The sequence below is a fragment of the Falco naumanni genome, chromosome 6 (assembly GCF_017639655.2).
Source record: "Falco naumanni isolate bFalNau1 chromosome 6, bFalNau1.pat, whole genome shotgun sequence".
Classification (NCBI taxonomy): domain Eukaryota; kingdom Metazoa; phylum Chordata; class Aves; order Falconiformes; family Falconidae; genus Falco; species Falco naumanni.
The window spans coordinates 85,771,951-85,787,176 of NC_054059.1; the positions used below are offsets into that span (position 1 = coordinate 85,771,951).

Here is a 15,226-nt window from a genome sequence, read left to right on the forward strand (position 1 = left end):
TGTGATCCAAGTGGTAATAGTTAAAACTGAAACTTTGTAAAAAAAAACAAAAAAAAAACAACAACAAACAAACAGGCATGATTTATGACGGACTTGGAACTAATTAATTTCCCTAAGGTTGCTAAAGATTCAAGTTAGTATAGATTTTGTCAAAATAAAGGCACTACCCCATTAACTCCTGTATGGCCCAATAAAATAATTAGCGTGATGCTTAAAGGACTACTAGAGTATGATGACTGAACTGAGCAGCAATTAGAAGAAAAACAGCTTTTGAACAGTATCTTTTATTATGTTTATCAGCAAGAACTGTAAAACAAACACAAAGTGAGCAGCGGGCAATATCACCTCTAACATGAAGATACTGTAGCAGCTCCATAACTCTCAGATCAACCAGTTGCAATCATTCTTCAAAACTCTCTGCTAATTCGAAAGCTAAAAAAAAAAAAAAAAGTTCTGGATTCTCAGTGGTTCCTCAACGGCTCTCTGAATAATATCTGCTTACAATTAAAAAAAAGATTTATAATGGTCAGTTTTACAGTCAACCTAAAGCTAAAATTTAAGCTGTGCTTTTGACTTGTGAATTATCTCAACAAGCAGAATTACCAGAAGGGTCTCACCCTCATATTAAACACCTATCCCCTTTAGAAACCAAGTACAATAAGAAGAAAACAATGATCCCTTAAAGAAATGGTAAATGGATGAGCAGAAGTGAAACCTTCACTGACCTCTTTTTAGTAATAACAAATTTGTAGTATCAAAAATATGTAGGAGATCAAGATTTCAATTATTAAATTAAGCTGGCTGGTATACAGCTGAAAATGTGTAAGAAACAAAGGCTGAAAAATATAGAAGGCCATTTTTACTGAACTGCCTGTTCAAGACATAGCAGAAGAAATACAGATCCAAGTGGAAGGAATAATTTTGAATGGAAACTACACCTGGTCTCAAAAGTTCCGAGCAGAAAATAGATGGAGACCAGCAATGCCTTAGCAGAAAATACCATATATGCTTGCACCTTTCTTATCTCTCCCTTGGCACAAGGTTATAGCTATTCTTGGAGAAAAGATATTGGGTTTGAGTCAGACCAAAGGCCCATCTATGTGGCCATTCTTACATTTTTAGGAAAATTTCATTATAAAATTAGGTAGAATGATTCCTGTCATCAAGGTTCCTGCAATGATACAGTTCTACAGGACTAAACAATCAGTTAAGTAATGGGGGGCAGAGGGGGAGAAGGCAAGATTAATGAAAGCAAGAAAAATATACATTCATGAGAAAACAGAAAAGATACCATGACATTCCAACTTCCTGCATTCTTCTTCCTAATCTTGAAATGTAATCCACAATGAGAAGACAAGTAAGAGATAACTGAAAAGACTTCGGTTTTAAACACCGAGCAGAATGCATATTTAGACAGGCAAATATTTGCAATTCAATAGAAAGATCATCAACAAAATTATAAGCATGTAATTTTGAGGGAAAAGTCATAAGTACATCTGATTTAATGTATTCAGTGTATTGCTACTTTCAGACCATAATGCATTGATCAAAAATTCTTTACACTACCACAGCTGAAGCCTAACAAAATACCCCATGCACAAAGAAACAACTTGGAAACACCAGGGAGGGGCACAACTTCTGTTGTTATTGCTCTGAAAAGCTCAATAATTGCAATCTTTGTGGGAAGAAACGAGAAGGAACAGAATCAGAATCTCATTCTGAATGAGGTACAAAATGGGATGCGATCTGACAGAGATCATACAGACTTTAGACAATTCAGCTACTTGTCAAGGAAGATACTCTCTTAATTTTGTGGGAAAGATCAGAATATAAAACATTTTAGTTACAAGAATGGGAACAAGTAAACAGAGGCCTCTACTACAAAAATGCCAATCCTTGCAATAAACACAGCAGAACAAACCAAACAAGCCAGACTTCTGAACCTAAATCAGATCACCAGGCCCATCAGTGGGATGATAGAGCTCTAAAAAGCACCTAGCTAAGGAGGAGTCTATTTTTCAGTAACAATTTCTAAGTGAGAGAAGGAGAAGCAAAGTTGACACATATGTTGGGCTCGCATGGAAAAAATTATCATGTTTTATTCAGTGTTCTATTCAGGGGATGAAAAAAAGAGAAGACGCTTCATTATCTCTGTTTTGAATGGATAAAAACAATTTCTCTAAATGTATGCCAAATAGCACTTTTCTACAATTCACAAAAATCACACACTTCAAAACTAGTAAGTAGGCAAGAAAACCCTATGAAAATATTTGAAAACTTCCAGCCCTGAATTCTGTGAAAGAGAAGATAATAATATTAGCTTGGCACAAAAATCCTGCTTTCCTTGTACAAAGGCCACACCACTTCACAACTGCTTCTCCTCCCTCTTTTCCTATCTACTTTGCAGAGAGACATTTTTTTCATCCAGAGAGACGCTCTGAACATTTAGTCTGTGGCTGTGGACACATTACATATCCAGGACAGTAAGAACAAACCCAGTATCTTAATTATTTTGTTTTCTTTGATTTATACATAACCCACAACCTTTATGACTGCGACATTCTACACTGGCACAGGAGACAGCCAGATAGGACAGCAGAAAAGACCAAATGTGTCTTTGCTACCGGAAAAGGGAATATTCCCTTCTTCCAGGCTTGAGACTGCTGTCCTCATTCTGTGTACTTGCTCTGGCACTCATCTGACCACACAATAAGTTAATTCAATTTGCTAAGCCAAAGGAGGAGGGGGTGGTGGTAGAAATCAAGCTAAACAAAAAGAAAAGAAATAGTTTTCTGCTAGGTTAGTCGAGTGAATTAAACTTCGCATGTACTTAGGAAAGTACCAGAGCCGCTGTGACAGAGCAGTACAGCCATGCTGTACCAAAAATGGAGGATAGTGAGGATCTGGAACTACTCCACGCAGACACATTAATAAAGAGACTGAGTAGCAATTCTCATGTAACATTCACCTACTCCCAGACTTACTTCCGATCCATAAGAGCCTGTATGACACACTTTAGCAATGCAGCATTGAGTACTTCCCCAAACACAGTTCTCCCTCTCTGAAATCTAATTATGTCAGCATTCTACTAAAACATCTCTGTGGGTTTTCTTTTGAACTTTTAGGGCAAGGTGCTTTTGACATAATATGTGGAAAAAAATGCATATATTAATTTAAAATATATGTTGTATTTTTGAATGTCAAACAAAATTTTAATTAAAAAAGTCATTCTAACTGTAAATGCACCTGTAAAATAAAAATGGCCTCCCACCCTTTTGTGGTAGAGTTGGAGAAACTAAACTACAACAGCAAACCAAGTATATACAGTTTATTTAAATATTTTTAAGCATGTGTAACTGTACAACAGACAGATACACAAAGCTGTTTAAACAAGTAGTTTGTACTCTCTTCCCACCCTAATTTGCATGCGTTATGTTACAGTTTGAGTCATGTGACCACATACTATTTTTCTGCAGGACATCTGCTTCATTCAGCACACTGGATGGACTCTAATCCAGGGAAACGTTTGCATTGTGCACTGAAGGAAGCTGCTCTCTGTAGACCAGCCCATTTAGAAAATGCATAGATACACAATGATCAATATTAGAACGGAAGCAATGCAGGCACTGGGTAGGAGCATTCTAAACCTAATAGACAATAAAAGACCCCCCACAGGCGCACTTAGCACAGTGAAGTTGTGTACCTCAGAAAAGATGTATGTATTGAACCCTAGCTCCCAGCTGGCAAATCTGAAGCTCCATCCCCCAGTAACAAAGAACTTCCTCTTCTCAGATTTCAAGCAGGCTTTTGGTCACAACCATATCAATTTTTACTACATTATGTAGTGTGTCCTTTAAAGATGAGAAGTGCATGCTATCTACAACCTCACAAGTGCTAGAAGCAGATAGGAGAATTTCTGCAAGTAAATTCTGCTGTCTGCATGGATTCAATGCCTGACATTCCTGTTCAAAATCTTCTAAATGAAAACAAGAATTTCACAGATATTCTTGGCTTTCTAGCTAAAACAAAAAAAACCCACATCTGTTTTACCTCAGTTCTATTCTGCCTGCAAAGCTAAGAAATGCAGCACTAATTGTCTTTCTGACCACAATGGCAATTGTCTTTCTAGGAGACTCAAGGAGATACTGTGGTATCAATATGCATTAAATACCCTTTTTTTTTTTTTTTTTTTCCCTGTTTGCAAGAACTGGAAATGGTACTCCAAAATCAATTTCTGCAGGTGCTCGCGGCTCCGGTTCCATTCCAGTCATTCAAGGAAGCTTCCTAGCTCCCACCTACAAGTGAACACAAGACTCTTCCAGTTTATTTTCATAACCTGGTTCTTTTTCTGGGTTGTGTGTTATCACCAGAATTGTTAAAAAAATCTGCCTGCCAAGTCTGTTACAGCTGATGAAACACAATATAGCAAGAACCCATTCTTCTTTGCAAAAATCACAACAGATCTGGGAAGCAGTCACCTGTCAAAAAAAATATGTGGTCCCACGATAAAAGTAAGTTTGGTAACAACTTTTATGCCAGAATGTTTCTGTATAAAAGAATTAAAGGAAACATTTTGATCTGATCTATTACAAATAGCTTTCATATTCTTGAGATTTTGACAAAATTCCATGTATTCTCAGCTACACTATTCTACCTGTTCAGCCAGCCTTTCTGACCACCTTCAGAGAAAAAAAAAAAAAAGTTAAAAAAACAAACAAACAAGGACAAAATATTTACGTGAAAGTGACAAGAACTGACAAAGTGTTTAAATAAAATAATAAGCAAAGAGTGAGGGGAGATTCTAGTATTTATGTTTAACTTTTTTCCCCATTTAACAAAATGTAATGTTGAGGAGCTTCCATAATAAGAGGGTTTGGCTCCAGTAAGACGGACTCCTCAGCATCTGGACATAGAAGTGATTCCCAGAGGAGATTAATCATAGGAAATCACAGCATATTTAATCATGTCTTAGTTGAGTTTACAAAAACTGTCCCGTCCCACATATGGTTTTACACTGGCAATCCCAGAGCCAAGAACATTCTCACAATGTCTTGAATGGCATTCCAAAGGAGGAAAGATAATAAAGCCTGTTCTAGCACTGCAATGATCCTTCCAAAGCAGTTGAATATTTTATGAGTACCTTTGCTTTCACAAGGAAGAAAATAATTTCCTCAAAGTGCAGATCAGTGGATGCTATTTGCATGCTCTTGTCATAAAACCACAATTCTCGATTATCTTCAACTCGTCAGCACAGCATCTACAGTTTTCTTTTTTTTTTTCTTTTTTTCCTCCCATGAAGCCGTCAGAACAGATGGGCTAATTGTCAGCTCATTTTAAAAATGCCGAAAATAACGCCCCAAACGCTGACAACCGGGGCGCATCATCCGCACCGCTCCTGTCACCGGCGGGCTGCCCCGGGCCGGTGTCCCACACGAGACGGCACCCAACGGGCCAGCGCGCGCTTCGCCCACCGCCCGCGCGACGGGGGCACGCGCAAGCCCCGCCCGCGGGCGCCCCGGGCTGCGGCGGGAAGGCGGCCTAAAGCGCGCGCCGCCCCGCCCCGCCCCTCCCGCCTGCCGCTGAGGAGAGCCCTCCGCCGCCCGCCTCGACGCCAGCTTCCTCTGCTGCAACACGCTTTCTGCTCGAAAAATCGCCATCGGATTTTTTTTTTTTTTTCTCCTCTTGGTTGTTGTTAGCTCGGTAACCCGTTCGTTTCCAACGCCAGAAAGACAAAGTGGGCCCCGACACTGCTTCTCGCTACCAAGGAACAAAAAGCATTATTTGATGTTTTCCCTGGGAAAAGCTTCAAGAAAGAAAAGCTCACGCCTTCAGGAGAATATTTTTGAATGCTGAAGATCCACCTCGCTGGGTGAAAATACGCAATACAAGGAAATGCAAAACCAACAGATTTCCTCCATCATCCTCCCCAGAAGACATTACTTTAAGGGGACAAGGGAAACACCTCGTCTCAAACGAACGCTATCACTGGTTTTTAAATCTGGAGCAACACACCGCCCTCAGCCCCGGGGCAATTTGTGAAACGGGGGCAACCGAAAATTGATAATAATAATAAAAAAATTAAACCTCTGGAAATGCACGCTCGAGTCACGCAAACGCGCGGGAGGGGAGGGCAGGCTGCGAAGCCCCGCTGCCCGCGGCCGGGTGGGTGTGCCGGCGGCGGCGTCCCCGGCTGGGCGCCCATCGGGCGGCAAGGGGCAGGGAGAGGCGGGCAGCGGGGTCCCGCAGCGCCGGCCACCGCCACCACCGGCCGCAGCGCCCCGCGGCTGGCCTGGCCGCGCTTACAAGGGGAAAGGAAGGCGGGGGCGCGGAGCTGCCTCCGGACCCAGCGGGAACGGGGGAGGGGGATGTGCCCAGACCGCGCTACCGCCCCCTCCGCCGGCTGCAGCCCCTGTCGCGCGGCGCCAGGTCCCGGTGGGCGAGGGCCTGACACAATAGGCACTGGGCGGATGGCGGGGCGGACTACCGGCGCGACCCCGGCCCCTCTCCCCGTCACGGCTCCCGCCCGACCCGCGCCCGGGGCGGCAGCATCCTCTCACTCACCCACCCCTTCCAGGAGGTTCGCGCGCCGAGCAGGGGCCGTCCCTAGCAGCGCCGCCGGTGCTCACTGCGCCGGCATCCCGGCGGGGCGGGGGCGGGGCGCTCCAGTCGGTGTCCCTCTGGCAACGGCTCCAACGTTATTCCCTGCACATAGCGGCTAACGGGCAGAGCGGGGCACGGCGCTGCGCAGGCGCCGCCCGAGCTCACACAATGCGCGCGGGGCGTGCGCAGGCGCCGCCCGAGCTCACACAATGCGCGCGGGGCGTGCGCAGGCCGAGCGGCGGAGGGGCCGAGTGCGCCTGCGCCAGCTGCAGACAATAGCCGCCTCCGCTCCCACCGCCGCGCATGCGCCGGAGGCCGCAGCGGCAACACCGCTTCTAGCTCCTACCCCCCCCCCCCCCCCCCCTCCGCCATGACCGGACCTGCGCTACACCCAGCCTCTGCAGCCCGGAGGACGTAGGCGGAAGAGCTGTACCCTGCGCAGCCGCGCCTGCAGCAGCAACCCACAACAAAGGGGAAAGCAGAGGCTGCCAGCTTCCCCCTCCCGCCGGCGGCTTGCGGGGAGGCGGCCGGCCGGTGGGGACTCCACCTCCCAGGGTGCGCAGCGCGGCGCGCTGCATGCTGGGACTTGTGGTTTGGCGGGCGGCAGCCCCGCACGGCGCGCGGCCGGGAGGCGGGTCCCGAGCGCCGCCGCGCGCAGCTGTGGCGGGTAGCGACGGGCAGCGCTGAGGGGAGCTCCACCGGGGCGGCGGAACGGGGGGAACTACCGCTACCCGGCAGCGCTCGCCGCTGTCCCGGGAACCGGCGGCGCCCTCATGCGGGCGCCCCTGGGGGAGCCCGCCCTGGAAGAGCCCCTGGAGCGGTACCAGAGGCGGCTCCGAGGTGAGCGGGCAGAGCGGCGCGGGGTGAGGGCGGGCAGCGTCCCCCGCCGACCGGTTCTGCTGCCGGGCTCCGCTGTGCCCGGCTGTCCCCAAGCCGGCTGAGCGGCGGCGGGCAGCGTGCGCGCCCGTTGGCGCTGCTGGGGCCGGGGAAACCCGGGGGGCTGTCCCGTCCCGCCGCGCTGCAGGGCGGCCGGGCTGAGGTCACGCTGGCTCTCGTCCTCCCTGCAGCCGGTGCCGTTAATGCGGCCGCACGAAGCTGTCTGATCAAAACTTGGCTCTGATGAGGCCGCTGCCTCTTTCGGTGGGGTTTTCTTCGGTTCTGTAAGGGTTTTAGCTGCTGTTGCCACATGCCATTCTAGGCATGGTAAAGAGGAGGGTGCAAATTGATTCTAACGAGACTGGTTACTTCCCATGTCAGAAACTGTTTACATACCTGCCACCTACCTACTCAAGAAGCATTAGGTATAGCCTGACAGAGAGCACCTAAATCTTTCAGCTGCAACACCTGGGCTTTACCAACCTTTACAGTGTCTCTGACTAGCCAAAGTGTCTACACCCTAAAGAAAACTGGTAGATAATTTGTGGGTATGTCACCTGGCTTGGTGCAAAAAGCTGGGTTCCGAACACAGTGCCCACACATCATGTGTTGTGACACAAGTAAATTAAATGTGTAGTTGCTATATAGGAGATGTCATTGCAAAAAGTTTAAACAATGGAAATATTTTTAAATAGCTGCTTGATACTTGATTCTCAGCAAGTATTTTATATTTCTTTTTCAAAGAGCATCAGTTCTTTGCACAGAGGATGGTTTTTATTTGTTCCAGAAGGTAGAATTTTGAAGAATCACCTCTGTTTATTTCTCCTGTAGATTAAGTGGGCTTGTTTGGCACTTGCAGGTAGAACAGTTAAAATGACAGCAGCACTTCTCTTGATGTGTTTAAAGTTCCTTTTGTGATGTATAAAAACAATGAATAAACCCCTATGATTGCCACACATAGACATGGGTAATCTTAATACTATGTCATGTTTCCTTTCGCTGTGGATGAGTATGGAAAACCACTAGTTTCCCTGTACTGTATTTGGACTTCCATGGAGGCAAAGGGTTTCTGCTGTGACTGTTATTGCAAAGGAGGAGTGATAAATGAGGATTTTAAAACCGTAGTTGAACACGTATGATTTTGCTGCTTAGTAAATCTTATAATGGCAATACATTTCTGCTTCAAGACAGTATTGTAACTTACAGAGACATAGCTTTGTTTAGAAAGGCCACACTTTAATGAGTTTTGTCCATTTCTGCTGCAGTATTGTAGGCATAAGTACAACCTCAGCCTATATGTTGAAAATCTGGTGTATTTCACAAGACATTCATTTTAAAAGTGCTTATGATTATCTTTTACCTAGAATACCTTTTGAATCTTGTTTGCTTGCTTTTATGCAGATCTGGGAAGGGGTTATGTTGTTAGTGAAACATTTTATAAATTCATGTTCCTTTTCTGTGATAGCTCAGTGGTTGACCTGCCTTTTCATTTTAGGCAATGAAGGCCGGTCAGTGCTGGCGTTTTGGATTACTGGCAAGTCCAAAAGGTGGCATGCGGGCAGTGGAGAAGGCAGATTTCTTCTGTTCATCCTCATCTAAAGAGATATGGAGATGTATCTGTGTCTAAATTCTGGAGTGCACAGGCAGCATGTTGTGCTTGACATCCATCTTGCTGGGGCATCCAGCCACTGTTGGATACAGTGGTTATGTTGAGCTGCCTCGACTCCCCGCAGAATGCAATGTCCTCAGTTTCCTCAGGCAGCAACAGCAGGGAAAGCCAAAGACCTTTGGTCTCCGTTTACAATGTAGTCCATAATTTCAGGATGCTTAATGCTTTTTATATAAATGTTCCTCTGTGTGTGTAGTTTGGTAAGCTTGGTAGAGGACTTTATAGTTGATTTAGACCAGATTTGTCATGAAAATATGCTTTTCTTTCTGATACTTGTCTGTCCTGGTTTTGGCTGGGATAGAGTTAATTTGCTTCTCAGTAGCTGGTGCAGTGCTGTGTTTTGGATTTGGTGTGAGAACAATGTTGATAACACACCCATGTTTTTAGTTGTTGCTAGGTAATGTTTATACTAAGTCAAGGGCTTTTCAATTTCTCAGGCCCTGCCAGCTAGAAGGCTGGAGGGGCACAGGAAACTGGGAAGGGGCACAGCCAGGACAGCTGACCCAAACTAGCCAAAGGGATATTCATGCCATAGAACATCATGCTTGGTATGTAAACTGGGGGGAGCTGGCTGGGGCTGCTGATCACTGCTCAGGGACTGACTGGGCATCAGTCAGTGGGTAGTGAGCAATTGTATTGCACAACACTTGTGGTTTTTTTCCCCCCTTCCCTTTGGATTTTATTCCCTTCCCCTTCTCTCTTCTTTTCATTAGAGTTGTTGTTATTATTATTGTTATTTTATTAAGATTATTGAATTATTCTTGTATCAGTCCTCAAGTTTTACCTTTTTCCTGATTTTCTTCCCCATCCTGCTGGAGGTGGGGAGTGAGCAAGTGGCTGCGTAGTACTCAGTTGTTGGCAGAGGTTAAACCACGACATTGGCCTGGGCTCTTTGTGCATTTGAAATGTTCCAGTGTGATTTCTCATTCAACTACAAATTCTATTGGAGTGCTTGGGGACAGTCATGTATGTCATATCTTCAGAGTTGTGATGAGCTTTTAGGCTTTTGATATGTGAACTTCTGAAGCGTGCCTTTGTACAAAGTTACCTGGACATTGCAAGTGACCTCTTAAACTCTCTCATATGTTCAAAGGGCCTTTCTCAAGAATTTTGCATCTTGGGCTGTTTAACTGTGTATAAGTCTACTATTAGATCTCACTGTATTTAATGATTGTATGAACAGAATACATGCATCCAATTTATTTTCATTTTGTCTGTTTCTGACTGAATTGCCTTACACTGGATCCATTATTATTATTTTTTTTAAAATATTTCAGAATGTGACCTTCTGGTAGCTGTTTCTCTTTCCATTCTGGGAAACATGGGGTTTTTCCTTACAGTGCCAAGATAGCTTTGATTTCATACCTCCAGGGGTGCCTCTCAGCGAGCAGATAGGGTATTATCTCACAAACATAGCCCCAGTGCAGGGTGATATGGCATAAGTTCCACTGTTTCTCATTTAACTTCTTTATTTCTCAGTGATATACAGTTTTGAAGTCCTTTGACCTGTACAGCATTCTCAGATCATTACCGCTGCAATTAGGAATTCACTGTAGGACAAACAGATCACTGTTACTCCTGAAGTTGGCAAAACTAAATCTTTACCTGTTTTTCTTATATATTTATACAGCTTGAGATTCTTCTCAAAATTCAGATCATTCCTGTCATGTGGATTCTGGAATTTCAGGTGGCATGCTTCGGGTGTTATTTGACACTTTTGCAATACAGCATTCCTAAACTGCTTGTAGTGCTATCTGGACTGAGGCTAACATGTGGCAACAGATTATCACTACCCATGCTGGAGATCAGAAGAATCATTTTACAGCCTTATTCTGTTTGATGGAAGGGTGTATAACTTCTCAGAATAATTGATTATTCCAGTGCAGTGTCCTTTGTTGTAAAGGTAAATCCCTCGGAAGACTAGTACACCGGGAGCCCAGGTGTTTAATAAACTGAGTCTGGTGGCCAAAGGACAGAAAGCTGGACCTGAAAACCTGACTAAGACATAAATGGTCTTAGAGCCCAACATAGAGATTCTGGTGAAATCACAAAGGTCCTTGTAACAGGGCTTTTCCTGAATTGTGTAGACTTTGTGTAATGAAGGTCTTTAATAATGTGTCTAATACAGGTTTACGAGGGTGGTGTTTGTTTAGTTTGGATAATTAGGTTACTGTGTAATTGAGACCATTTCAAATGAACCCCAGAGTCTTTAGGAGATAATAACATTTCCAATTAAAAGTTATTCTCAAGGGAATAGAGGTATTTTGTAAAGGAGACTAAGTGCTGTGCTATTGTATTTGTGTTAATAACTAAAAATTGCTAGGCATAGTGTGACTGTCTAATGGGCCTTCTACTACACCAGTGCTAACAGCAGTATGTGATGGCTTCCTGCTACTTTACCCTTTTCTTCCAACAGCAGTAAGTGTATGGAAAAGACTATTTAGAGCCCACTTCTTTGTTAGCATTGACCTGGTTCCTTGAACAGAGAACTATTAAATTATGTTTTTATATTGAGCTTTCAGCCTGTTTACTAAACAGCACTGGCTTACTTGTGGGCCAGAGGCAGTGTAAGAGGAGGAGTGATGGAGGGGGAGACCATCCTTTTTGGGTACAGTGCCTGATACAGGCATCTTGTAAGCCTACCCTAAGAAAATGTGGAAGTTATGTTCTGTATTCCACTGCATTACTGAGTCCTACGTTGTTTCAGAGAATGACAATGCAAGCTGCAAGAGGAACAGATGAAAATATAAGACTGCTGCAACTTCAGTTTCACTTTGTGGCTACTTCATGTGACTCCAAAAATAAAGTAGCAGACATGTGAAGTCAAAGCTGTCCTTGGAAAAATGAGTATGTGGTCCAATTACCAGCTAAGTTAGCTGTGACACTGAAGCAGCTAAGAATTAAATTGTAGATGGTAATCTATAATTGTAAATTTTTTTGCCTTAGGCTTTTTATTTCTCTTTGACAATTATTTCTAAGTATTGTCCCAAACAGCACATAACGTTCATTTAAGGGTGAAGAATCAGTCAGAAGGAACCAGGAAATGCTTGTAGTTGCTCCTCACACGTGAGGATCTCTAGAACCTTAGCCATGTGCTTTATGCTCTGCAGAAAGGGCTTGTTTAGGAATTCCTGGTGATGAACGCTGCAGCTCCAGAGAACAGTTTCCTCTTAAAGACGGTGATTTGGTAAAAGTTGTGTTGAACCCCCCCTATTTCTCATACAATAGGAAGCAACTATGAAGATGAGGAAACCAAATCAAGTGGATTCTGAGTGTTAAACACAGCTTAGGACTTTTTCAGGCCCGGCTAATGAACAGCCTGGTATCACTTGTTATTATTGAATGTTTACATGTAAAATCCTATCAGCATAAGTAGTAATTAAAAGGATACTTTCAGTCTCAAAACAGCCGTGTAGCATTATGGTAGCATACCTGTGTTTGTCAGCCAGTAAAGAAGAATAGCTGCATATCAGAATGGTAAGTAAAGTCAAGTCCAAGACTATGCAAACCACAATAAAAACTTAAAAGAATGCTACCTCAGAAGAGGTATGTGACTTACTGTTTTAGATTTTTAAGTGTCAAAAGAAACAAAGTCAAAGCTGGTAATACTTTTTGGACAGCAAAGTTTTCTTTAAATAGGCATCATTTTTTCTGTTTTCACTAACTGGTCTAATTTTATGTTTTATCAGTTATTATTCTGCATAAATTCTATAGTGTTAGTTGTTTTTAAGAGCTGAAGAATCAGTGCAATTCCTTCTTTAACTTTCTAGGGCAGTTTTCTGGTTGGGAACCATGGGATGTCAGAAAGTGACTTGTTTGTTGACTTTCTAGCCACTTCTGGTCATCTTTCTATAAACATTATTAGAACTGGACCATTACCTTTAGATGACAGACTTATGGGAAGCTTTTCATATAGCTGTGGTTTGTTTTCTTCAATTTATGTTGCTTAACACACCAGCTGGAGTTATTTTCAGTGTCTTTCAGGCAAGTCTGTTGTTTTGGTTGGTTGGTTCCTTTGCTAAGCTCTCCATTAGCTCCCAGAGTACTTTCTATGGCATTTCTGAGTTCATGAATGAGGTAGCTTTGGTGCTTTCATTTAAAGGAGTGCTCTTTATAGACAGTCTTGGGCAGTGTCTGAAAAAAACATCTTTTGTTTAGGCAGTGCAAACACGGTTCAATGCCTTCTCTGTTTTTTTCACTTCAGTGGCAAATTGTTCTTAAATATTTTTTATTTTTTTTTTAATTTCACCACCCTACCACCACCCCCAAGCTGATTACTACTTTGGAAATACAGCTATCTCTTTCATGTTGTGTTCAGAGTGTCCTGATGCTAGACTTTGTCTTTTTTTTTTTTTTTTTTTTGACAAGTTCAACGGATCTCTAATGTGTCTTCAACATAAAAAAATACGTTGTTGCTCAGCAGTAGTACTGACATTCCCATATAACCCCCCCCCCCCCCCATTTATATGAAGGTAATTCTCTGGAAAAAGCGTACCTCGCCACATTTTCAAGGAGTAATACTTAGATTTTGTAGTTGCAATGAGTACAGAAAATAACCACAGCTACCAATGCTTCTTTCAGGAGCAGTATATTAATTCAGCACGTAGAATGTATGACGTGCTTTTTGAACATTAATTAATGTTTTGGGCAAGTTTTTGTCTTAAAGCATTATGCTTAACTGAACTTAATCTAGTCCAAAGTTGCAGTTATGTGTAGATGAGTTGAGGAGTAGGAATATCTCTGTACCAAGAATGGTATGGTTTTGATCCTGGGTTAGGATCACTGGGTGCTTCAGTCTCTGAAATAATAAGCAGTAGTGTATTTCTTTCTTTTAGGTGTTTGGTCAGCTATGTCATTGCTAAGGCATTAGATAAGTTATATGCCTGTCCCTTGCAAGGACTGCCTGTGATTATCTATGATAGTTGACAGCTTGTCAGCATTTTTCTGGAGCAGTTGGTTGTATTTTGGGTTTTTTTATGTATCAGTTTTGATCCATCAGGTTTTGTTGCTATCTTGCCATTTTTCATGATCATCTTGGATCCTTTAAACACTGAAAACCAATGAGCTTTATGGTAAATAAAAGTTATTTTTTGAAGTTTTAATCCAGATAAGTCCAATTTAATTTATATCCTCAGCTGTTCCTATAGGAAGTAACACATCAATGATGTCTTATCATACAACAGAAATGTATGTTGGGCTTTTTATTCATAGAGTCTTGTTAAGATTTAGAACAGAAAAATGCTGATTGGATTTTAGATAGGCAAATAGTGCTGAACGCAAGCAGTTTTCTGCAGTATTTTTTTTACTGAGGCTAAGTTAGGTTGAATGTGTGTGCACTTAAAAATTAATGACTTCTAAATTAAGTACAAAATTATCACATTGTCTTTAAACAAAGATTCTTTGATGTCCAATAGTTTGCATCCACAGAGGTACTTTCAACTTCTTTCATATTTAAAAAGAATACTTCTACACTGGCAGGAACAGCAAATGTAATCTTTCCACTTGGTAGTGTGTTGTCTTTTATAGTAATGCCCACTATTATGCCCCTTATTTAGGAAAAAAAAATACAACTGTCTTATTCCCTGTTACACATCCAGTTCAACTTTCACTGAAGTAAATGTTAGCTCTTTGGTGTCTAATGAGTATAAAGATGGACCATTGGAAACTCCTAACTCCCAGTTTCCCAGTGGTGAGTGTTTTGCTTGTGGCAGCAACTTTTGTAATTTGAAATGGGCATGCTTTTAAGAAGCTTTGGCAAATATGTGATAAAGCTTTCAAAAATGTAGTGATATTATTCCAGAGGCAGGGAAGTGTAATCAAGATAAGTAGACATCAGTGTGCCATTGATAATGATTTCAATGTGTTTCACTACTACTGCCTGGTATGTTTATGGAAGAAGATGACATAGCGTAAGATCTCTGCTACCTTTGAGGCTAAAGTAGTAGCTTGGAGTTCAGAAGCTGTAATATTATGAAGAGAGAGAAGTTCTGGGAAAAATTGTGTGTGGGTCTGTTTGGTTTGGGTTTATTTTAGTTTGTTGTTCTTCGCTGGCTATGAAGCAAATATTGATACTCTGGGGTT

General features: G+C 42.8%; 2 protein-coding genes across 10 annotated transcripts in view; one reads left to right on the forward strand and one right to left on the reverse strand.

Annotated features, from left to right (window-relative positions):
* The window catches only part of CEP170 (centrosomal protein 170), a 94,706-nt gene extending 87,932 nt beyond the window's left edge, over positions 1-6,774 (reverse strand). For 5 of the 7 annotated variants that reach the window (XM_040598206.1, XM_040598205.1, XM_040598204.1 and 2 more), the window contains exon 1: positions 6,562-6,774. The gene's annotated coding sequence lies outside the window, so the exon portion shown is untranslated. The remainder of the gene's footprint in view (positions 1-6,561) is intronic. The other 2 variants (XM_040598207.1, XM_040598203.1) reach the window with 1 other exon arrangement.
* A 201-nt stretch (positions 6,775-6,975) lies between these two features.
* The window catches only part of SDCCAG8 (SHH signaling and ciliogenesis regulator SDCCAG8), a 118,994-nt gene continuing 110,743 nt past the window's right edge, over positions 6,976-15,226 (forward strand). The window contains exon 1 of one of the 3 annotated variants that reach the window (XM_040597867.1): positions 6,976-7,440. In XM_040597867.1, coding sequence (XP_040453801.1) covers positions 7,374-7,440 — 67 coding nt within the window. In that variant the 5' untranslated portion in view covers positions 6,976-7,373. The remainder of the gene's footprint in view (positions 7,441-15,226) is intronic. The other 2 variants (XM_040597866.1, XM_040597865.1) reach the window with 2 other exon arrangements.